General features: G+C 39.8%; 1 protein-coding gene across 1 annotated transcript in view; it reads left to right on the top strand.

Moving 5' to 3' along the window:
• Positions 1-25,968, top strand: part of DNAH6 (dynein axonemal heavy chain 6) — a 381,338-nt gene that overhangs the window by 181,422 nt on the left and 173,948 nt on the right. Inside the window, exons 30-33 of the mRNA XM_015112750.3 lie at positions 6,974-7,111; positions 9,717-9,884; positions 13,237-13,385; positions 14,765-14,872. Coding sequence (XP_014968236.2) covers positions 6,974-7,111; positions 9,717-9,884; positions 13,237-13,385; positions 14,765-14,872 — 563 coding nt within the window. The remainder of the gene's footprint in view (positions 1-6,973; positions 7,112-9,716; positions 9,885-13,236; positions 13,386-14,764; positions 14,873-25,968) is intronic.

The raw sequence follows: 25,968 nt of genomic DNA, 5'->3' as shown, positions 1-25,968 counted from the left end.
GTATTTTTAGTAGAGATGAGGTTTCACCATCTTGGCCAGCTCCTGACCTCGTGATCGGCCCACATCAGCCTCCCAAGGTGCTGGAATTACAGGTGTGAGCCACTGCACCCGGCCAGAACCATTATTTTTCTAACTTCTGTGTGCTGTGAATCACCCGGAGATATTTATTAAACTACATATTCTGATCTGCAGGTCTGGGGTGGGGCCTGAAATTGTGCATTTCTGACATCCACCAAGGTGGTGCACATCGATACTGGTCCACTTTGAGAAGCTAAGCCCTAGACCGTGGTTCTGAGAGCATGAACCCTGAACCAACAGCATTAGCGTCACCTGACAACTTGTTGGAAATGCAAATTATAAAGCCCCATGTCAGACCTACTTAATCAGAAACTTTGGAGCTGGAGCGTAGCAACGAGAGGCTTTTTTGAAACAAACTTCCAGGTGATTCTGATGCACACTCAGATTTAAGAACCACTGTTCTAGAGTAGATTCAGCTGCCACTGTTCTTTGTATTTCAGTTTTGCATCTTTCTTATATTTCATTTTAATTTTGTTGGAATACTTCCTTGAGCAATTTTTTTCCCATTCAAGTTTATAAATATTCTGTCTTTACTGAGTCATCATACTTGATTGATAATTTGTAGAGGGTGGAATTATAGGTTTAAAATGATTTTCTCACCTGACTTTGAAGGCCTCACTTCATTGTCTTCTAGTATGCATTTTGCTAATGATAAAACTGATCATGGCTTAATAAATTTTGGAGGTTTAGTAATATTTTGCTTCCTCTCTATCTCCGGCAGCTTATAGGATTTTCTCTTGATCCTCGGTATTGTGAAAATCTACCAGGATGTGTCTACATAAGATAATTTTCTTTATTCATTTGGTTTGTCATTTTGGGAAGCTCTTTAACGGGAAAAATATGTCTTGTCAGCCTAGTGAGACCTTATTTTATTGCTTCTTTGCTTATCATTTTGTCTCTGTTCTCTGCTCTGGGCCTCCTACTTCTGTTCTCCACTTCTCTTAAATACTCTCATATTTTCTCTTGCTTGTTGCTATTTTCTTGTATTTGTTTAGATTGCTAAACACATAAACACACTTATTTTACATTTTAAGCAACAATAAGAAAAAATAAACTTACTGAAAGGTTACTTAGATAGTGGGATATCTCACGGAATCCAGAGAAGAGCTGAGCATGACTCAGGCTGAGTAGGAACGAGAGCAGCCAACTCCTTGGCATTGGGAACTTTAGAGCCTTCTCTCTAGAACCTTGCAGAGAAAACAGCATATTTTCATATTACAAATTTTGAAAGTAGGATTCTAACTGGCAAAGTGGGTTCAAGTGATCACCCCTAGATTCGTAAGCAATAGCCAGAAGAAGAGGGTATAGTCTGACTCATACAGGCATGGATGGCTGCTGAGAGTTAGATGTGGTACGCAGTTTCCAGAGAAAGAGGAATGGTATCCTCTAAGGGTTTCTGCAACATAAGATTTCTAAGCAAAACAAGATTGTCTCCAAGGGCTATTCTTTTCTGCCTTAAATGTCCCTTCATGTGTGGAGGTTCCCCAGGGCTCTGACCAGTCCCCTTTTCCTGTTTTCTCTACCTGCTTTTTCCGGTGCCTGACAACTTTGTAAGAGACAGGAGAGATTTGGGCAGAAGGAGGTCACCCTGCAGATCCCTGGTCAGATGTGCTGCCTTTCCTAAGACCTAGTTCCTGCTCCTCCAGGAACTCTCTTGCCCTAAAGTTTTCCTCTGGGTTTGGTCTCCTTTGAAACTCTTCCTTTCTACAAAAAGCAAATGAAACACTCAAGCACTGGGCTGAGACTTTGTGTTTAGACTCAGGAGAAGGCATATTATCTGATTTACCTTCCCAACAGTCCTCTTTGATAGAACAGTGTTGTCATCATTGCACAGATGGGAGTGAGATTTGGACAGTGAAGTAGCTCGCCAGCAGTCACCACTAGAAAATGGCAGAGAAAGAATTTGAACACGTCTTTTGATTCAAGTCAAATGTTCTCTCCCTTTTTTCAAAAAAGTACATATTATATGCAAATTTAGAAACATAAAAAGATATAAAGAATAAAATAATGAACATCTACTTAGCCACCTCCCAGCTAAGAGATAAAATGTTACCAGCGCACTTGAAATCCTCTGTCTCTCTTTGCCAGAGATAACTTCTATTCTGAATTTGCGGGTTATCATTCACATGTGTGCATATGTATGTGTGTAGTCCTAAATTTAAAACATAGCACCATTTTGTGTGCTACATTCTACATTTTGGTTTTTCCACTGAGCACTTTGTCTATGAGATTCATCCAGGCGATTACTATAGCTCTATTTTTTTAAATTCATTTTCACTGCTCTGTTTTTATGGTTTTTTTCTTCTGATAGGTATTTGGGTTGTTTCTAATATAGTATTTGCTACTGTAAGCAATGCTGCAATAAGCATTATTACACAGGCCTCCAGGTGAATGGGTGCATGGTTTATCTGGCTTGGAATATAGGAGTTGGTCTCAAGGTACATATACATATCATATTGACTCAATAAGGACAAATGCTTCTTCCATGATTGTGGTAATTTATACTCCCCCTGCAAGTGTATAAGAGCTGCCTATGCTCCACATCCGTGCCCATGCTGTCAGGTTCCATAACTGCTGTCAGTCTGAGGAGTATGAAATGGTATACCATCATTGCTAAAACCACTAAAGACTAATTGGAAATTTTATAATGGACGAATCGGGATAGTAATCCACTGATCAATCACAACTTTGACAATCAAAAAATACGTATCTCCTGTTATGATATATAAGCTATGAATTATTCCTGTTCAAAAAAATTTACCTTCAACCTAATGAATCTAATGGAGTCTCTAGATTTAAATACCAGTTTTCAAGAAATACAGGTGTATGAGATAAAGGAATGTGTTAACACCACAAGAATACAATCAGCTAAATATGGAATCAGGGGAATTCTATAGGGAAAATAACTTACAGACCTTCAAAAATAAATTGCATAAAAGAGAGAGGATTCAGGGAACTGCTATAAATTTAAAGAGATTTAAGAGGCACAGTACCCAAATGCAATGTTTGTACCTTGCTTGTATCTTTATTGGAACAAACCAATTGTAAAAGGACAATATCAGTACGATTGAGGAAAATTGAACAAGATATTAAATAATTATTGGGTTTTTCTTTGAGTAGGTTAGCAGTATTGATATGGGTAATTTGGGGGTTTTTATGTGTTACAGAGTTTATTGTGAAATAATATGATGTCTAGGGTTTGCTTTAAAATACCAACAAAAAATGTTGGAGAGTATTTTGAAAATAGCAGAATGTTGGTAATTGTTAAGCTGGGTGACATATACCTTCTTTCACCTCTTGTGTGTGTTTGAAATTTTTCAGAATAAAGATTTTTTGATAGAAATCATCACAAAATAAAATGATAGAAATAACACCAAAACTTATTTCTAATCGTCAATTAATTGCTACACAATTCATCTCTGAAAAACAAAACAAAACAAAATAACCCCTGACTGCTATCAGCTGAGAGCCAACCTGACTCAGACTATTTGCTTCTCCGGTGGAACACAAACAATTTCACAGGCCACCAACTACAGACCAGGTCACGATGCATCCATTATGGAATGAGATGCCATAATCGTGTCTGAGAACACACAACAATGCTGTCCAAACCACAAAAAATAGTCTAATATCTCCCTCTCCAGGCTAAGCTGTGTAACTGCTTCACCTTTACCAATGATAGCCTCAGCCAGCTATCCATCAGCCTCCTGTATAATATGATTATGATATCCATCATAAGTTTGCCCCTGCTTCCTATCAGCACCTAATCCACAATATTGTGGATTGAATTGTGTCCCCTCAAAATATGTTCAAGTCCTCATGCCTAGTATCTGAATGTTACCTAATTTGAGTCTTTACATTTGTAAAGACTCAGATGTTTAAAATGAGGCCATACTGGAATTCTACGGGCCCTAATCAAATAACTAACTAGTGCCTTTGTAAGAAGAGAAAAATGTGGATATAGACAGAGAGAGAGAAGGCAGCCAAGTGAAGATACACAGGAGGTAGAGATCAGAGTGAAGCAGTACAAGAAGCCAAGGAATCCCAAGGGTTGCTGGCAACCACTAGAAGCTACCAAGAGGCAAGGAAGAATCCTACACCCCAGAACCTTCAGAATGAGCATGGCTCTGTTGATACCTTTATTTCAGACTTCTAGCCTCTGGAACTGTGAGAGAATAAATTTCTGCTGCTTTAAGCCATTCAGTTTATGGCAATTTGTTATAGTAGCTCTTAAAAACTAATAGAGCAAAACCCTTCTTCACTGACCCTTCCCCAGAATTTTCTAACACAAGCCCAAATCCTGTGACAAGTCCTCCTGATATCCTTTTACTGAGAGAAACCTTGGTTTCCCACAGAGTGTGCTCTCCCTTGTTGCAACGAGTGGTAAACCCAATTGTGTCTGACTACAGGTGTGTTCCTGGTTATCTTTGGCCTGTAGGCATTGACCCTGTCCTTCACTTTTGTTGAAAACGAAGAATTGGAGATCACCTGACTCGAAAAAGTATTTGTTAACCAGCCAGTTATTGCAAGCTTTCCTGCATTCATGATCAATATTTGGAACTGCTCCTTTGTTTGGCACCCTGGAGGTTTTTGCATCCTGGAGCAATGCACCATCGTAAGATCTGGTTTGGATAAGAGCAAGCCTGCTAGTATTATCTGCTGAGCCTCCACACCTGTGGCACATGTTCACCAAGTCAGCAGCCATGTCAGGGCTGGATTTCAAACCCCCCACTCTCCTCCTCAGCCAGACACAAACTGCAGAGGCAGGAGTGGCAGAGAGAGAGGGTCATTTTTGAAGAGCAAATGGAAATGAAGAACCACCATGACCACAGACATGTTCTCAAAGAGAAAAATATTAGTAAAGAGTCTGTGTCACAGATCAAGATCTGGAATTTTCTTTGTTACTTCCTTTAGAACTGTCTGTTCATAAGTATCCCTTGGGAAGTCTCCACGTATGCCAGGACTTACGTGTATCCTAAGTATGAAGACCATTCCCCTACAATATGGAAGCATTCCGCAGCTTTGTTGTACAGAACACCAACTTGGTCTTTAGTACTGTCCATGAGTATCATTTAGTACTATCATTCCATGAGTTCATTCAACTTCTCTTACCTTGGCTATATTATTACTAATTTCCAGGGACTGTTTCTTATCTCTGACTAATTTCTTTTTTTAGAGTATCTTGTTTTATTTTAGGAATGTGTTTCCCTCCCAGATCTCTCTGAGGATTCCATTTCAATTTTGTAAAATTACTTTCTGCTCCCTAAATTATCTCCACTTTCTCCAAAGTTGCTCATTAGTTTATTCTTCTCATTCCTTCTCTTTCTTGAATCTTCACCTATTGGTTCATAAGGATAGATGAAGGACTAATTTAATTAGTGTAAACAACTTGTTTCCCCCAAATGCCCCTTCCTTGAATGAAAGAGCTGCCAAGAGCTCTGTGGGAGTATAGAATGTGTAGCCAGCAGGCTTCTCCATAGAATGTACGCACACCAAGCAGCCAGTAAGTGAGAAAGCCCACATCGAATGCCAAATAATAAGGATTTTCCTTCTAATGTAGTGTATTTCAGTGGGTTTCACTTTCTTTTATTATTTTTGAATCTCAGTGACTGAAGTGGAAGTCTGGAACCATCTTTCTCTCCTTGTCTCTGCTTTCCTTATCTCCCAAGCATAATGTCATCTCCCAGTATCTCCTAATATTAATATCTCCCCAAGGCAGATCTCCCCCTTTGTTTATGAGGCAGTCCTTCGTTTTAGCCTGGTGGGGATGACAGCACTAAAATCTCAAGGGCCCTGTTTACTCTACTTGGGGTGAGAGGAAGGAAGAACAGAGAGAGGAAGGACCCATAGACCCAATCATTCCAAGTGTGGATCTTTGCCTAATTTCCAAATATTTCTGTAGAGCCTATGTCTGCTTTTCTACATGTATGTATTCATGTTGCATGTACTCCAACTTGCATGTATTGATATTGGGTTTGGAGTTTCTTGGAGGCCTCATGAAGGGCATTACTCCCCTCCCTCTGTTTTGGCGCTGCAATTCTCTGTTCTCAGTTGGACAATCTGTTTCCCTATACTTTCCATGTTCCAGCTTTTTTTTTTCAAAACTTTCTTCCTGCTGGTTTCCCTTTCCATTATGTTTTTATCAAGCAGGTACAGGTATAAGTGTGGACACAGAAAAGGAGAGAGATATGCACACAGATCTATCAGTGTTTCTGTGATTTGTGGGAATCAGAGGAAGGGGAAGAAGTAGTATGTGTTCAGTTGACCACCTTGAAATTTTAAAACCATTAGTTCTACTACTAAAGAGATAGATATGATATAACGCAAGATTTATACACATGCTTAACCAATATCTCAAGTGCCCAAAAGAAATGCCACACTTTAGATGGTACGTTCTCATTTTCCTCCACCATTAGGATTCTGCTGTAGAAGAAATTAAGAATCGCTGCCATAATCTGCACAGGTGTGCCTTCTGCTCAGTAGTCCTTGTGTGTGTCCACCATGTAGAATACCTTCTAAAGACAATGAAAGCTTCCATTAGTAAAATTTTGCAAGTTTTTTTAAAGTCCTTAAGTTTGTATGTTCCATGTGTCAGATTATTTGAGAATCTGTCAAGTATTTGCAGAGGTGAGTGGAGGTTATAAACAAGAAGGAAAATTGGTCAGATTGTCATTTTGTTTAAAAATAAAACAGATTCAAATCACTTAGAGAGACTCAAAAACATATTTCCTCTTGTAGAAAAGTGTTTACTTCTGACATAGACCAGTATTCACATAAAACTATCGCTTATTTGCAGATACCATCTCTTTTTTCTTTAATATTTCAGCTCAAAATTTAATTTTTGAAGGCGTTGAACTACGCAATGCAAAGTTGAACTGCTTTATTTTGATTTCAGATGATGGGGCGCTTCTTCAGTGGTTTGGCACAGTCAGGGGCCTGGTGCTGCTTTGATGAATTTAATCGAATTGACATAGAAGTTCTGTCCGTCATTGCGCAGCAACTCATTACCATTAGGAACGCCAAAGCGGCAAAGGTAAGGCACTGGGCAATCGACTTTCAAGGTAGCAATCCTTAAGTTTGTCAGTAACTCACAGAATGTTACATTTTAGGAAGGAGATGCTGAAAATGTTAGGGAGGAATCCTGGGGAGCTCAAGGGGACTTGGCTCTCCAGAGCTCACTGGACTGGAAAAATCCAAGGAATATGGGGTGAGATGAAAATACTGAGTGGTCCTATTATTTAAAATTTGTTTGAGCCCCTTATAAGCATGCCTCTAGAGAAGGAATTTCATATTCAGAAGCGAATGGCAATGAAGGTTGGGACCAAGTCTCTACCACTCTGTGTTGACCTTTGGAGATCTGGTCACAATGGGCAGCACTGGTGTACAGCCTCTACAAACCAAAACAGCACTGCTCCAAGCCCTGTGAGGGCCCCCACTACTCCCTTGGCCCTTTCCAAAGAGCGCCAGACCTCCTCTCAATCCACCAATAAGGGTTCATCCTGGCACAGCACGGGGCACTCTGGACTCAGCTCTAGCTCCAGAGGCAGAGGCTATCTCGTTGGAAGGTGCCCTGATAAGAGTTGTTAAATATTTTGATTATCGCCCTCTGCAAAAAAGCGAACTATAGAACTAATCAAAAGCAATCATGACTTGGACTATAGTGAACTACTAAATTGTGTAAGTCATTGTGGTATGTGCTCACACTTGTTTCATCTTACACCAAACCTATGTGAAGTATATGTCATTTCCCTCAAGGTAATAGGTGAAAAGAATTCAAAGTTTAAAAACTATTTTCATATACATCAAAAATTATCAGACCCTAAAGTCTAAGCTCCCTTACCTGGACCCCCTCATGTTCCTGCATACTCTGGGGAGGCCTACATTAAATGCAAGATCTTTAAATACAGAGATAGCGTACTCTATATTATGCAAGTTATTATCATCTAGTTGAGCAGTTCAGTGACAGCAAAGTATATGGAGTAAGGGGACGGGGACCAGAGAGAGTAGAGGCAGAACTGAAGCTTTGCCCCCTGGAGAGCAGCCACGTGAGGGCAGAGAAAGACAGGAGAGCATCTGCAGATAACCAGCCTCGTCCTCAAGCTGCCAGTGCCAAATAAGACCGTTGGAGTGGGGTATATAACTTGAAATAGATAAACTAAACCACAGAAATTGAGGGGTTTGCTAGCACAAGCAATCATTCAGCAGCAGCAGAAAAGGTCTCCAGTTGTACCATCCATTCTCTCCTCCAGGCTGCGGCACATCACCCTACTCCATCCTGATCTTCCCTGTATTCCTCATGTCTGTTGATAGCACCTTCATCTAGTGGCCCAACTAGAAACCTGGAACTCACCTTGGATTTGACCCATCACTGTCAGTCCCAGAATCTAAGCCATCACCAAATCCTGTTAATTTTATCTACTAGATGCCTCTCCTCCCCACTTACACCTCTTGAATTCTGGCTCTCATCGTGTCCCCAGTGATCATTCCTTACTAATCTCCCTGTCTGTAGCCTGTCCAACCTCTCTGCTGCCAACTTCAATCCTATCACTCTGCTTAAAAGTCTTCTCTGCTTCCCGACAAACATGGGACAAAATCTAAATTATTTAGTTTGGTGTGCAAGACTCCTGATGCTCAGGCCCAGCTTAGCTATGCTTTCTGGAACTTTGCCCTTTAGCAAAGTAAATTGCCGGTCATTTCTGGAACATGCAGTGTTGTTTCTTGCTCCTGCTCACTTTTCCTGGAATGGCTGCCCCTGTTCCTTCACCTGAAACATCATTCTTCCTTCTTCAGATCCCAAGCAGGTTGCTTACTACCTCCATGGGCTTTGCACACACCTGCACTGTAGCATGTGTTGCACTGTGTGGTCGTGGCTTCCAGGTTGATTGCAGACAGCAAGCCTGGGAGTTTCTGGTGATCTCAAGAGTGAGGCTCCTTCAGCTGTGTGCCTCCATGCCTCACTTATTGCCTCACCTATTGCCTCACCTGCAACAGGCACTCAACAAGTGTTTGCTGTTAAGTAAAAGTGAAGGGGTGGTGACAAAAACAGTGACAGTGGGGCCTCAACAACTCAAGAACTAAGATTAGATTGAAATTTCTTGGGGAATACCAGAAAGTGGGAGTGGAGAAGGTTTAATGGTCAGTAAGTCCAAGATGAATTTAAAATTAGTGGGGCATGGCGGGGCATGCCTGTGGTCCCACCTACTTGGCAGGCTGAGGTATGAGGTGGGAGGATTGCTTGAGCCTGAGATGTCAAGGCTGCAGTGAGCTCTGATCATGCCACTTACACTCCAACCTGGGAGACAAAGCAAGACCCTGTCTCAAAAAAAGAAAAAAAAAGAAAGTTGAATTGAAGAGGCTCAGTAAATGTTCAGACCTAGAAGATTTCAGGACTTGACTAGGAAGGAAGAGACAATTTGGGCAAGTCAGGTGCAGGGAGGCAGAAATCAGGAAACACAGAGCCCAGAAGATATTGGAAATAGACAGGACAGAATCAGAAATGTTCCCTGTTGTCCAACAATGGTGTTCAGTAGTCTTTGCTTTAGTGCTTCATTACATGAGTCTTGCATTCGAGTGATAATTAGGTAAAAAATTTTACAAGTGTCTGGAAGAGTGTTAACCTATATTTTATCTTCGAACAGCTCTCTAGATTCATGTTTGAGGGGAGGGAAATAAAGTTGGTGATGACTTGTGCAGCCTTCATCACAATGAATCCTGGCTATGCAGGCAGAACTGAATTGCCAGATAATTTGAAAGCCCTGTTTAGACCATTTGCGATGATGGTTCCAAATTATGCCTTGATTGCAGAGGTGAGCATCACATTATAAAGCAGTAGAAATGTAAACTTGTTTCTTTTATTTACCATTCAATTCTACCAAGGTACAAAGTTTCCTTTATGAATGCCACAAGTAATGGTTATACATTATTAAGTGTAGATACGATTGTTATCACATGGAATGTTAAGTCCTGCATGTTTGTTTGTTTACTGCTATATCCGTAATACCCAGAATGATATCTGGAATATGATAGGCCCCTAAAACTGGAAAGAATCAATGAGTTTAATTAACCAGTTCATTGGGGTTTTTCAGTTCCTCTCTAGGAATTAAAATGTCTGGATTAGTTACAAAAACACAGATTATTTTTATTTCTCTTTGCACATTATTTTTTACTGGAGTCAAGGGATGTTGAGTAGTAGCCTCCTCACTATGAGGTGGGTGGAGATTGGCTTATAAGTCTGTATCAACTTAGTAAAAAAATAGTAATCATTAACAAATTAATTATTTATAATCATGTTTGTTTTTTCTGTATCCACTTAGGCATCTTTCTATTTAAACTGGCTTTAAATAGCCAAGAATTTAAATGCTAGCCAAAAATTGATGTATTTGACCAAGCACAGTGGCTCAGGCCTGTAATCCCAGCACTTTGGGAGGCCAAAGCGGGAGGATTGCTTGAGTCCAGGAGTTAGAGGCCAGCCTGGGCAACATGGTGAAATCCCATCCCTACCAAAAATATAAAAATTAGCCAGTCTCATAACCCAGTCTCAAAATAAATAAATAAATATTTAATTAATTAAAATAAAAGGCCGGGCGCGGTGGCTCACACCTGTAATCCCAGCACTTTGGGAGGCCAAGGCGGGCGGATCACAAGGTCAGGAGATCGAGACCACGGTGAAACCCCGTCTCTACTAAAAATACAAAAAATTAGCCGGGCGCGGTTGTGGGCGCCTGTAGTCCCAGCTACTCGGGAGGCTGAGGCAGGAGAATGGCGTGAACCCGGGAGGCGGAGCTTGCAGTGAGCTGAGATCCGGCCACTGCACTCCAGCCTGGGCGACAGAGCGAGACTCCGTCTCAAAAAAAAAATAAAAATAAAAATAAAATAAAATAAAATAATTTTTTAAAAAATAATTGATATATTTGAATTTTGCACTTTTTAGAAAAAGAGAAATAGGGTCTCACTAGGCTGCCCTGGCTGGAACCAAACAGAGGTCAAGCAATCCTCCCACCTCAGCCTCTGAGTAGTTGGGACTACAGGCACATGGTACTACATCCAGCTAAATGTTATACATATTTTTCATGGCACTTTTTATTGAGGTATAATTTATACACAATAAAGAGCACAGCTCATAAGGGTGTCACTCAGTGAATTCTTATGCATGCATTCATCTGTGTGACCACGAACACCAAAATATAAGGCATTTTTAGGACTCCAGAAGGCCCCTTGTGTGCTCAGTACTGCATTTCCTAAGAAGGGACACTACCCCTTTAGGATGGAATTTCTCAGAAAATTCCTGTGATAACAGCTAATTTTAAATATTCTTCTATGTGAAATAAAAGTAATTGCTTAAGAATAGAATAGACTGTTCCAAATCCTATCATTAGGAAAATTACAACCTATATTAGTGTATTAGGTCTTTCTTGCATTGCCATAAAGAAATACCTGAGACTGGGTAATTTATAAAGAAAAGAGGTTTAATTGGCTCGTGGTTCTGCAGGCTGTACAGAAAGTGTGGTGCTGGCATCTACTTGGCTTCTAGGGTGGCCTTAAGGAGCTTTTACTCATGGTGGAAGGTGAAGTGGGAGCAGGCACTGCACATAGTGAAAACAGGAACAAGAGAGAAAGAGTGGGTTGGAGGGTGCCCCACACTTTTCAATGACCAGATCTCAGAATTCACTTACTATTGCAAAGCAGCACCAAGCCATGAGGGATCAAGGATCCACCCCCATGACCCAGACACCTCCCATCAGCCCCCACCTTCAGCACTGGGAATTATAATCCAATGTGAGATTTGGGCGGGGATAAATATCAAAACTATGTCAATTAGTATAATGCTTACGGCAGCTCAGGGGTCTGCCATACCCACTGTGGGCATGGTGGGTTGGGGGGCAGGTAAGGCAGGTAGTATCTTTACTCTTGACCCTCTCTGCAAACAGAGACAATAAATGACTTGCTCAGTGTCCCAACCTGGTAGGAAGAAAACCAAGCTGAGAGCCCAGTCCAACATGTTGTCCACATCTCATGCTTTGTCCTATTGTTATGTTACTCAGTAATGGATTGGACAAATTTAAAAGTCTAGTCTTCTGAGTGCTATTCCTATTATTTTTAGAGTTTAAATGAATTAGATTCTGTTGTCAGTTTTTTGTTTTTTTTTTTTTTTTCTTTTTTTTTTTGAGACAGAGTCTGGCTCTGTCACCCAGGCTGGAGTGCAATGGCACTATCTCAGCTCACTGCAACCTCTGCCTCCCAGGTTTAAGCAAGTCTCCTGCCTTAGCCTCCTGAGTAGCTGGGATTACAGGCTTCTGCCACCATGCCCGGCTAATTTTTTGTATTTTTAGTAGAGATGGAGTTTCACCATGTTGGTCAGGCTGGTCTCAAATTCCTGACCTCAAGTGACTCACCCATCTCAGTCTCCCAAAGTGCTGGGATTACAGACGTGAGCCACTGCCCCCAGCCTGTCAGTAAATATTTTTAATCACCTACTGTGTGCAGAGCACTGTGCTAATCAGCAGGGATAGGTCTGTAAACAAAACAGACACCAGTAAGAACTCGGCCTCATTCTAAATTCTGCATCTGAAGCCAACTGCAGTGTTTCAGGCAGATTATACATAGAAAAAAGGGTCTGCATCCAGCTCCACTGTCAAAGACACTAAGCATCATCTGATTCATTTAATCAAGGATGCAGAAACTTGTCAGAAGAAAGGCAGAGGAGAGGCTGACAATCTTTGCATGGCTTCCCTTGACTCCTCAGGAAACTAAGAGAGCTAGTAGCAATCACCTTCCACTAGGGTGGTGTTCCTGTCGGATCAGAGAAGCTCAGTTGTTGCTTTTGTGCTCAGGCCTAATGACACCATCCAACTTTCACGATGGGAACATTTTCAAAAGCTGGGCTCTTCTGTTCCTTGAACCAAATGTTCCCAAAGCTACATCTTCATCTACAGATGGAAAACAGAATCAGTGCCTAGGTATCCCCATACAATATTCTGCCTTCCAGTTTCCTGTGGCACAGAAAGCCTTTTTCCCTTCAATTTTTATGTTTCTTTATTAAAGGACATAACAACTTGGGAAGATATAATGCTTAGAGTCAATTTTTACTATGTTGGTATCATGCTAATACATTGTTATCAATACAATGTAATAAGCATTGCGTTATTTTTTCTATTCTAGGTAATTCTATATTCTGAAGGATTTGAATCCAGTAAAATATTAGCGAGAAAAATGACTCAGATGTATAAGCTTTGCAGTGAGCAGCTGTCTCAGCAGGATCACTACGACTTTGGCATGAGAGCTGTGAAGTCTGTCTTGGTCATGGCTGGGTAAGAAACCAAAGTAGTCGAGTGAAATCCCAAACCATGTGATCAAATGCACTGAATGGGTAACTCAGGAAAGGCTCTCAGACAGTCAGTGATTAGTAAATGTTGGCTGCTGCTGTTGTCATCATTCTTACCTTGACGCTCCTATGACAAAGTGACACAGGCTGTCTCTCCTCATCCCATGACAGTTCTTCACTGTGAGTCCTAACATGGTTGTCCTCGATGGAAACTGATCTCCAACTAGGCTTTGGAGAACATTAACTTCCCCTGAACTCAAATTCAAACACTGGGTTTTTGTTTACAAAAGCCTTTACTACCTTAAGATGGTATGACTAGACTTAAAAGACACGCAGTCTGTTACGCATATGCAACAAAGCCAGTCATACATGTTGCCTGAGAAAGCCTCAGGAGTTTAAAGAAACTTCATCATTCCAATTCAGTTCAGCTTATGTCTTAGATTTCATCTCTGTCTTTATAATATAGCCCAAGCCTAAACTTTTTTCTAGTATCTAGTAAAGAAAGAGTCTTTCCTCTTCTCAGGCCCCAACTTTTCTCTTTATAATTTCTTGAAACTACTATATCTGGAATCCCCAACTTGTCCAGAGCCTCTGAGGAGACCTATTTTATCTCTAGTCCTTCCTTTCAGGCCATGACTCATTGGCTCAGGTTCTGCACATCCAGGAACCCTCTGCCTGGCTCCTGCATCACTGGGCTCTGCACGAATCTCCCTGCACTTTTCTACCCTCTGTTCTATCTTTTAACCTCTCAGATATAGTATGTCCCCTCTTTACAGGATGGCCATTTAAGGACTAGGAGTACTAAGAAGTTGAGATACACTTGCACTGAAGGAGCACAACTACAGTCCAGTGAGTCACAGAGACAGACCAATGTGCAGTCATGTAGCTGCGATGCAGGGAGGGCAGCAACAGGGCTGCACCCACCCAAGGTTCGCTGAGAAGGAGGATAGAGGACAGGAGCTTTCTAGCAAAGGGAGCCACTGGGCTGGGTTTTGAGGGGAAAAATAAGAGCAGGCAAAGAACAAGGCAAGATATTCTGGGCAGACTGAAAAGAAAATCACAGACATAGGAATCATCATGATGTATTCAAGGAACTATAAATTCAGGTTGAATAACATCGGGATTGGGGAGGATGTTGAGAAGATGTCCTTGTCATTCTCTTCAAGGCTGTGTAGCCATTGCAGGACTTGTCAGTGTGCTCTGATGGAGATGAACGCTGAGCACACAAGGGAAAATGATCCTCTCCTTCTAGCAGGAATCCTCAGGGGAAGGTCTCTGCCCTCCCTACAGGTTTAGAAAATCACATTCAACCTTATGTTCTTGTGATATGCCTTTAAATATTCCAAAATATTCCTTTAAATTTAGATCTTTAAAAAGAGAAAACCCAAACCTAAATGAAGATGTGGTGTTGATAAGAGCTTTACGAGACTCCAATTTGCCAAAATTTCTAACAGATGATGCTCTTCTGTTCAGGTAAGTTTCTAGACATTACCAAGTAAAGCGTGGCTATCACGTAGTGGCAAATGGTAGTCTTTTCTTCAATTATTTCTTTCTCTAACAAACTGAAAACTTTCCCATCTTTTCTGGAGAAATTTATTTTGCAGTTTAAGAAATACTCGTTTAAAATAAAGATACTAAAGTTTGGGCATAATTTCAATCATTTGTGTTTTTTTATCAAAATATTATTCACCAGACTATGTGCTATACAAATTAGCATTTGGCCATAAGTTCCTGACCTAAGGGAAGTTTCTGACTCAAAAAAACTCAGACTTGGGATTTAACATAAATACAATTGCTTTTATCTATTTTGTTTTTTGTTGTTTAGTTTTACATTTCTCCAAGTTATACATGTATATAGTTTTAAAAAGAAAATAGTTTCATAAATTAGTCACATGGAAAGCAACAGTCCCCAGTCTTTCACGACCTCCAACTTCCCAAAGACAATCATTTTCTAACTCTTTTATTTATGTATTCTGCTATCCCTCTCCAGACTTCTTAATACCACATTTACACCATTTCTTTTTCTTTTTTTCCTTTTTTTTAATTTTGACTTTTTCAGTGGTTGCCCTAGATTTTGCAATATACATTTACAAATAATCTAAGCCCACTTTCAATTAACACAATACCATTTCAGGGGAAGTGTTAGTACCTTATAATAACAATTCTGTTTCTCTCTTCTATCCTAATTCCTCCCTTCCATCCCTTGTGTCATTGCTGTCATTCATTTTACTTATATATGAACATACATAAGCACATATATAATATATACATAGGCATACATAATCAAATACATTGTTGCTATAGCTATTTAGAACAAACTGTTATCTGTTAGATCAATTAAGACAAAGAAAAATTAAAATTTTCTTTTTTACCTTCAATTATTCCATCTTCCATGCTCTTCCTTTAGGTAGATCAGAGTTTCTGACCTATGTTATTTTTCGTCTCTCTAAAGAACTTCTTTTAATATTTCTTGCAAGGCAGGGCTACTGGCAACAAATTTTCTCAATATTTATTTGTCTGAGAAAGTCTTTATTTCGTTGCTTTTGGTGTTTTAGACATGAAGTCTTTGCCCATGCCTATGTCCTGAATGGTACTACCTAGGTTTTCCTCTAGGGTTTTTATGGTATTAGGTCTAACATTTAAGTCTCTAATCCATCTTGAATTAATTTTCGTATAAGGAGTAAGGAAAGGATCCAGTTTCAGCTTTCTGCTTATGGCTAGCCAATTTTCCCAGCACAATTTATTAAATAGGGAATCCTTTCCCCATTTCTTGTTTCTCTCAGGTTTGTCAAAGATCAGATGGCTGTAGATGTGTGGTATTATTTCTGAGGACTCTGTTCTGTTCCATTGCTCTATATCTCTGTTTTGGTACCAGTACCATGCTGTTTTGGTTACTGTAGCCTTGTAGTATAGTTTGAAGTCAGGTAGTGTGATGCCTCCAGCTTTGTTCTTTTGACTTAGGATTGTCTTGGAGATGCGGGCTCTTTCTTGGTTCCATATGAACTTTAAAGCAGTTTTTTCCAAGTCTGTGAAGAAACTCATTGGTAGCTTGATGGGGATGGCATTGAATCTATAAATAACCTTGGGCAGTATGGCCATTTTCACGATATTGTTTCTTCCTATCCATGAGCATGGTATGTTCTTCCATTTGTTTGTGTCCTCTTTTATTTCACTGAGCAGTGGTTTATAGTTCTCCTTGAAGAGGTCCTTTACATCCCTTGTCAGTTAGATTCCTAGGTATTTTATTCTCTTTGAAGCAATTGTGAATGGAAGTTCATTCATGATTTGGCTCTCTGTTTGTCTGTTACTGGTGTATAAGAATGCTTGTGATTTTTGCACATTAATTTTGTATCCTGAGACTTTGCTGAAGTTGCTTATCAGCTTAAGGAGATTTTGGGCTGAGACAATGGGATTTTCTAAATATACAATCATGTCATCTGCAAGCCAAAATTGACAAATGGGATCTAATTAAACTAAAAACTTCTGCACAGCAAAAGAAACTACCATCAGAGTTAACAGGCAACCTACAGAATGGGAGAAAATTTTTGCAATCTACTCATCTGACAAAGGGCTAATATCCAGAACCTACAAAGAACTCAAACAAATTTACAAGAAAAAAACAAACAACCCCATCAAAAAGTGGGCAAAGGATATGAACAGACATTTCTCAAAAGAAGACATTCATATAGCCAACAGACACATGAAAAAGTGCTCATCATCACTGGCCATCAGAGAAATGCAAATCAAAACCACAATGAGATACCATCTCACACCAGTTAGAATGGCGATCATTAAAAAGTCAAGAAACAACAGGTGCTGGAGAGGATGTGGAGAAATAGGAACACTTTTACACTGTTGGTGGGATTGTAAACTAGTTCAACCATTACGGAAAACAGTATGGCGATTCCTCAAGGATCTAGAACTAGATGTACCATATGACCCAGCCATCCCATTACTGGGTATATACCCAAAGGATTATAAATCATGCTGCTATAAAGACACATGCACATGTATGTTTATTGCGGCACTATTCACAATAGCAAAGACTTGGAATCAACCCAAATGTCCATCAGTGACAGACTGGATTAAGAAAATGTGGCACATATACACCATGGAATACTATGCAGCAATAAAAAAGGATGAGTTTGTGTCCTTTGTAGGGACATGGATGCAGCTGAAAACCATCATTCTTAGCAAACTATCACAAGAACAGAAAACCAAACACCGCATGTTCTCACTCATAGGTGGGAACTGAACAATGAGATCACTTGGACTCGGGAAGGGGGACATCACACACCGGGGCCTATCATGGGGCGGGGGGAGGGGGGAGGGATTGCATTGGGAGTTATACCTGATGTAAATGACGAGTTGATGGGTGCTGACGAGTTGATGGGTACAGCACAGCAACATGGCACAAGTATACATATGTAACAAACCTGCACGTTATGCACATGTACCCTAGAACTTAAAGTATAATAATAATAAAAAATAAATTAAAAAAAAAAGAAAGTCTTTATTTCTCCTTCACTTTTGAAGGATAATTTCACAGGGTACAGAATTCTAGGTTGGTGGGATTTTCCTCATGTTTCACTCCACTCTCTTCTTGCTTGCATAGTTTCTGAGGAAAAGTCAAATGAAATTCTTATCTTTGCTCATCTATAGGTAAAGTGTTATTTTTTTTTTGTTTTTTTTTTTTCTGGCTTCTTTCTATATTTTTTCTTTAATTTTCTGTGGTTTTAAAATGACCTGCCTCGGTATAATTTTTAGGTATTTATCCTGCTTAGTGTTTTCTGAGTTTCCTGGATCTAAGGTTTGGTGGGTGACATTAATTTGGGGAAATTCTGTTATTATTCTTTCAAATATTTCTTCTGTTCTTTTCTCCCTCTCTTACGCTCTGGTATTCCTATTGCACACGTGGTACTCCTTTTGTAGTTGTACCACGGTTCTTGGGTATTATGTTGCTTTTCCAGTCTTTATTCTCTTTACTTTTCAGTTTCAGAGGTTTCTATTGAGGTACCCTAAAGCTCAGAGGTACTTTCCTCAGCTGTGTCCAATCTACTAATAAGCCTATCAAAGGCATTCTTCATCTCTATTATAGTGTGCTGGTTTTGATAATACATTTCTTTTTGCTTCTTTCTTTGGTTTTCCATATCTCTGCTTACATTGCCCAGCTGTTTCTGCATGCTGTCTATTTTATCCATTAGAGCCTTTCACGTATTCATCATCACTGTTCTAAATCCCTGTCCAATAATTTCAGCATCCCTCCCATGTCTGGTTCTACTGCTTGCTCTGTCTTTTCAAATGGTGGGGAGGGGTTGCCTTTTATTATACCTCATAATATTTTCTTGATGGCTGAACATGATGTAGGTTTAGAAAATAAAAAGAACTGGGCCAAAAGTAAGTTGGCTATAAGTAATGTAGAGTAAGGTGCAGCAGGAGGGAAAGTGTTCTATTGTCCTAGGATTAGGACTCGGTCTTTTAATGAGCCTATGCCAACTGTAAGCTTCATAAGTGTTTCTCACTTTTTTTCTCCCCCTGTTAGGTGGTACAGGGTGACTACAGTGGCCTAGAGTTGGGTAATTCCCTTCTCCCAGTGAAAGGCTAGAGCCAGCTGGAGCTGATGTTTCCCTTCCCCCAGGTCTGTTAGGCCCTGACAAAACTCTAGCAGGTTAGGCTCTGATTAATTATCCTGGCTTCTTATTAGGAAAAGCAGGGTGCTCCAGCCTATTTCATAATGGTTTCTTTTCCCCTCCCCTGCCAGAAGCATGAAGAGATTTCTTTTTTTTTTTTTTTCCAAATGTGATTTTTTTTTTCCTTTCCAACTTTTATTTTAAGGTCCAGGGTACATGTGCAGGATGTGCAGGTGTGTTCCATAGGTAAACATGTGCCATGGTGGTTTGCTGCACAGGCATTCACCCAGCATTCAGCCAGGCATTCAGCCCAGCATCCATTAGCTATTTTTCCTGACCCTCTCCCTCCTCCCACTCCCCACCCTCTGACAGGCTCTGGTGTGTGTTGTTCCCCACCATGTGTCCATGTGTTCTCATCATTTAGCTCCTACTTATAAGTGAGAGCATACAGTATTTGGTGTTCTGTTCCTGCATTAGTTTGCTAAGGATAATGGCCTCCAGCTCCATCCATGTTCCTGCAAAGGATATAATCTCATTCCTCTTTATGGCTGCATAGTATTCCAAGGTGCATATGTACCACATTTTCTTTATCCAGTCTCTCATTGATGGGTTTTTAAGTTGGTTACATGTCTTTGCTATTTATAATAATGCTGCAATGAACATACACATGTATGTGTCTTTATAACAGAATGACTTATATTTTTTTAAGTATATACCCAGTAATGGGATTGCTGGGTCAAATGGTAGTTCTGTTTTTAGCTCTTTGGGGAATCACTAAACTGCTTTCCACAGTGGTTGAACTAATTTACACTCCCACTAACAGTGTAAAAGCATTCTTTTTTCTCCACAACCTCACCAACATCTGTTGTTTTTCGATTTTTTAGTAATAGCCACTCTAGGCTGGGTGTGGTGGCTCACACCGGTGATCCCAACAACTTTGGGAGGACAAGGCAGGTGGATCATCTGAGGTCAAGAGTTTGAGACCAGCCTGACCAATATGGTGACACCCTGTCTCTACTAAAAATATAAAATTAGCTGGGCATGGTGGCACATGCCTGTAATCCCAGCTACTTGGGAGGCTGAGGCAGGAGAATCACTTGAACCCAGCAGGTGGAGGTTGCAGTAAGCCAAGATTGTGCCACTGCACTCCAGCCTGGACAACAAAAGTGAAACTCCATCTCAAAAAATATTAATAATAATAATAATAATAGCCATTCTAACTGGCATGAGATGGTATCACATTGTGGTTTTGATTTGCATTTCTCTATTGATCAGTAATGTTGAGGTTTTTTTCATGTTTGTTGGCTGCATGTGTGTCGTCTTTTGAGAAGTGCTTGTTCATGTACTTTGCCCACTTTTTAATGGGGCTGTTTGTTTTTTCTTATAAATTTGTTTAAGTTCCTTATAGATGCTGGATATTAGACCTCTGCCAGATGCATAGATTGCAAAAATTTTCACATGATGGGATTTCTCTCAGATATTTACTCCAAGAACCTGGTTGAGCTCCTAGAGGTAAAATTCACAAAAGATGTGCCCCTCCACCCCATGACTGGATGCCCCTGGAGTTTTTAACTCTCAGACATCTCCACATCTAGCCTAAAGCAATTTATCAATTACAGCTGACATTTTCCTACCCTGGCACTGGCTCCTATGCTAGTTTGTTGTGATCCTGTGTATGTGACTCTCTGTGTCTCCAGTGTTGAGGGCAGAGGTATCTACAGGCATACCTCATTTTATTTCACTTCATTTTATTGCACTTCGCAGATGTCATGTATTTTATAAATTGAAGGTTTGTAGTAACCCTTCATCAAGCAAGTTTATCAGCACAATTTTTCCAACAGTTTGTATTTACCATGTGTATATGTGGTAATTTTAGTAATTTTCACAATATTTCAAACTTTTTTTATTATTATATCTGTTATGGTGATCTGTGATCAGTGATCTTTGATGTTACTATTGCGGTTGTTCTGGGAGCACCACAAACTGCACCCATACATGACAGCAAACTTAACTGATAAATGTGTGCTCTGACTGCTCCACAGACAGCCGTTCTGCCATCTCTCTCCTTCTCCTTGGGCCTCCCTCTTCTCTGAGACACAATAATATTGAAATTAGGCCAACTAATGACCCTACAATGGTCACTAGTGTTCAGATGAAAGGAAGAGTCACACACCTCTCACCTTAAATCAAAAGCTGGAAACGATTAAGCTTAGTGAGGAAGACATGTCTAAAGCCAAGATAGGCTGAAAGCTAGGCCTCTTGTGCCAAATAGCCTAATTGTGAATGCAAAGGAAAAGATATTGAAAGAAATTAAAAGTGCTACTCCAGTGAATACATGACTGATAAGAAACATAAAGTAACCTTATTACTGATAAGGAGAAAGTTTTAGTGGTCTGGATAAAAGATTAAACCAGCCACAACATTCCATTAAGCCAAAGCCTAATCCAGATCAAGGCCCTAACTCTCTTCAGTTCTATAAAGGGGGAAAAAGTGGTGAGGAAGCTGCAGAAGAAAAGTTCAAAGCTAGCAGACATGTGACTGAATTGCTGCAATCTCATAATAAAACCTGCATGGATGAGGAGATGCTTCTTATAGATTAGCAAAGAAAGTCATTTTTTGTTTGTTTGTTTCTTTGCTTTGAGACAGTCTCACTCTGTCACCCAGGCTGGAGTGCAGTGACACAATTTTGGCTCACTGCAACCTCTGCCTCCCAGGTTCAAGCAATTCTCCTGCCTCAACCTCCCAAGTAGCTGGGACTAACAGGTGCACGCCACCACCCCTGGCTAATTTTGTATTTTTGGTAGAGGAAGAGTTTCACCCTGTTGGCCAGGCTGGTCTTGAACTCCTGGCCTCAAGTGATTAGCCCGCCTCAGCCTACCAAAGTGCTGGGATTACAGGTGTGAGCCACCGTACCCAACCAAAAGTAGTTTCCTGCGATGGGATCTACTCCTGGTGAAGTAGCTAGCTTCAAACTTATTTTTCTAGCTAGCTTCATGAAGTTTCCTTCATGAAGTTGAAGCAAAGAAGTTATTTCCATAACATATAAGGTACAAGGTAAACTAGCAAACGCTGAGGTAGAGGCTGCAGTAAGTTATCCAGAGCTAAGAACACTGATGAAGGTGGCTACACTAAGCAACAGATTTTTAATGTAGATAAAACAGCCTTCTATTAGAAGATGATGCCATATAGGACTTTCATAGTGAAAAAGGAGAAACCAACGCCTGGCTTCAAAGCTTTAAAGGCCAGGCTTACTCTAGTTAGAGGCTAAAGCAACTGGTGGTTTTAAGTTAAAGCCGATGCTCATTTACCACTCCAAAAACCTAGGGCCCTTAAGAATTACACGAAATCTACTCTGCCTGTGCTCTAAAAATGAAACAACAGGGCCTGGATGACAGCATGTCTGTTTAGAGAATGGTTTACTGAATATTTTAACCCTTTTCCCGTTTGCCCTGAGAGTACTCATTGGCAGCGCAGAATTTGTACTTGTGGCTGCAGAATTTAACCCGAGATAACTTTGTCAGGAATTATCTCACTTTTATTATTATTTTCACATTGCTGTAGTATACTGACTTTGGAAACAAAAGGCATCATTCTATAGCATTCTGTTTTTAGTAGTGGTATTTCCACTTACAAAACATAGTAATTCTTGATCACTGAAAATGTCAAATCCTAGAAAGCATAACATTCCTGTGCATGATGTTAACATTGTTTTTTAATAGTCGTTGGCCCAAGATTCATTTGATGAATCTGATTTTTCCAAAATAGATGACTCTGATGATTTGGATGATTCTAATGTTAGTTCTGTTGAGAAATAACTCCAAGAACAGTTTTTACATTTTATTTTCACACTGAAAAGCAGTCAGATTTCTTTCAGCCTCACAGAGCATGTTTATGTAAAATTAAATGAGCACTGGCAGTGAGCTGCCCTTTTTTGTTCTAAATGAGAAAAGGGCTAAATCACGATTGAGAGTTACTGCTCAGAAAAAAAGACTCCTTTTCAAATATTGCTGCTCATTGGCAATGCACCTGGTCACTCAAGGCCTCTGAGGGAGATGTACAAGGAGATGAATGTTGTTTTCATGTCTGCTAACACAACATCCATTCTGTAGCCCATGGATCAAGGAGTACTTTCAACTTTCAAGTCTTATTATTTAAGAAACATATTTTGTGATGCTCTGTCTGCCATAGATAGTGATTTCTCTAATGGATCCAGGCAAAGTTAATTTTAAAACCTTCTGAAAAGGATTCATCATTCTAGATGTCATTAAGAACATTCATGATTCATGGTAAGACAGAATGTCAACATTAACAGGAGTTTGGAAACAGCTGATTCCAACCCTCATGGATGATTTTGAGGGGTTTAAGACCTCAGTGAAGGAAGTAACTACAGATGTGGTGGAAACAGCAAGAGAACTAGAATTAGAAGTGGAGCCTGAAGATGTGACTGAATTGCTGCAATCTCATGATCAAACGTGAATGGATGAGGTGTTGCTTCTTATGGATTAGCAAAGAAAGTAGTTTCCTGAGATGGGATCTATTCCTGGTGAAGATGCTGTAAATGTTGTTGAAATGACAACAAAAGACTCAGACTATTACATAAATATAGTTGATAAAGCAGTGGAAGGGTTTGAGAGAACTGACTTCAACTTTGAAAGAAGTTTTGCTGTGAGTAAAATGCTATCAAACAGCATCACAAGCACATAGATATCTTTCACAAAAGAGTCAGTGAACATGGCAAACATTATTGTCTTATTTTAAGAAACTGCCACAGTCACTCCAGCCTTCAGCAACTACCATCCTGCTCAGTCAGCAGCTATCAACATTGAGGTAAGACCCTCTGCCAGCAAAAAGATTATGACTTGCCAACAGCTCAGATGGTCATTAGCCTTTTTTAGCAATAAAGCATTTTTAAATAAAGGTATGTACATTTTTTAGACATAATGCTATTGCATGCTTAAATGACTACAGTATAGCATAGCAATAAATTTTATATGCACTGAGAAACCAAAAAATGAGTTGCTTTATTGCTATATTCACTTTATTGTAGTGCTCTGAAACTGAACCCACAGCATCTCTGAAGGATGCTTATATATAAATATACAATTACTTTTCGCAATGAATGGTAATACCATGTTCATAATAGGAGCTCATATTTTTATTTATCGTGTTCTTTCTTCCTTTCTGATGCTCCAAGTTTGCTTCTTTTCATCATTTCTTTTTGCTTAGGGAAATTCCCTTTAGCCATTCTTCATGGTAGATCTGCTGGCTACAAATTCATTTCCTTTTCCTTTATCTGAGAATGTCTTTATTTCCCTTCATTCTAGAGGGATATTTTCCCTGGGTATAAGATTCTGGAGTGACAGTTGTTTCAGTACTTGAAAGCTGTTGTACCATATACTTCCCATGTACACCATGAAATTCTATGCAGCCATTAAAAGGAATGAGATCATGTCCTTTACAGGGACATGGATGAAGCTGGACACCATAAACTCAGCAAACTAATGTAGGAACAGAAAACCAAACACCGCATGTTCTCACTTATAAGTAGGAGCTGGAAAATGATGGATTGATAGTTGCAGCAAACCACCATGGCACACATTTACCTATGTAACAAACCTGCACATCCTGCACATGTACCCCCCAGAACTGAAAATAAAACATTTTTTAAAAAAGATGTACCACTTCCTGTCATCCTCCATGGTCTCAGATGAGAATTTTGCTGTTATTCTGTGTGGGGATTTTTCCCTGTTGGTAAGGTGTCATTTCTTTTTTTTCTTCTGGCTGCTGCTAAGATTGTTTTCATTGTCTTCCGTGTTTAGAAGTTTGACTATGTTGTTTCTTCATATGGATTTCTTCGGGTTTATCCTGTTTGAGATTTGATCAACGTCTTAAATCTGTAGGTTCGTGCTTTTTGGCAAATGTGTGACATTTTCAGTCATTATTTCTCTGAATACTTCTTCAGCTCTTTCATCTTTCCCCATCGTTTGAGACTCCAATGACACAAATGTTAGATCTTTTGTTATATTTCCATAGGTCTCCAAGGGCTGCTCATTTTTTTTTTCAGACAATTTTCTCTGTCTTGTTCAGATTGGGTAACTTCTATTATTCTGTCTTGCAGTTTACCAGTTCTTTCTTCTATCCCTTCCATTTTGCTCTTGAACCCATCTGTTGATTTTTTATTGTATTTTTTCAGTTCTGAAATTTCTTTTTTTTCTTTTTTATTATTATTATACTTTAAGTTCTAGTGCATAATGTGCAGGTTTGTTACATATGTATAATTGTGCCATGTTGGCGTGCTGCACCCATCAACTCGTCAGCACCCATCAACTCGTCATTTACATCAGGTATAACTCCCAATGCAATCCTTCCTCCCTCCCCCCTCCCCATGATAGGCCCCATATGACCCAGCCATCCCATTACTGGGTATATACCCAAAGGATTATAAATCATGCTGCTATAAAGACACATGCATACGTATGTTTATTGCGGCACTATTCACAATAGCAAAGACTTGGAATCAACCCAAATGTCCATCAGTGACAGACTGGATTAAGAAAATGTGGCACATATACACCATGGAATACTATGCAGCCATAAAAAAGGATGAGTTTGTGTCCTTTGTAGGGACCTGGATGCAGCTGGAAACCATCATTCTCAGCAAACTATCGCAAGAACAGAAAACCAAACACCGCATGTTCTCACTCATAGGTGGGAACTGAACAATGAGATCACTTGGACTCGGGAAGGGGAACAGTTCTAAAATTTCTCACAGGTTCTTTGTATATTCTTTTTTCTTTCTTTTTTTTGGCTGAGATGTCCTTATATTCTTTTGTTTCTAATGTGTTCATAATGGGTTCTTAAAACATTTTCATGATGTCTGTTTTAAGATAATGATCTCACCTGTGTGTAGTCACATGCACCTATAGTCCTGGCTAGTCA

The sequence above is a fragment of the Macaca mulatta genome, chromosome 13 (assembly GCF_049350105.2).
Source record: "Macaca mulatta isolate MMU2019108-1 chromosome 13, T2T-MMU8v2.0, whole genome shotgun sequence".
NCBI classification, from domain to species: domain Eukaryota; kingdom Metazoa; phylum Chordata; class Mammalia; order Primates; family Cercopithecidae; genus Macaca; species Macaca mulatta.
This window is presented reverse-complemented; position numbering and strand designations above follow the sequence as displayed.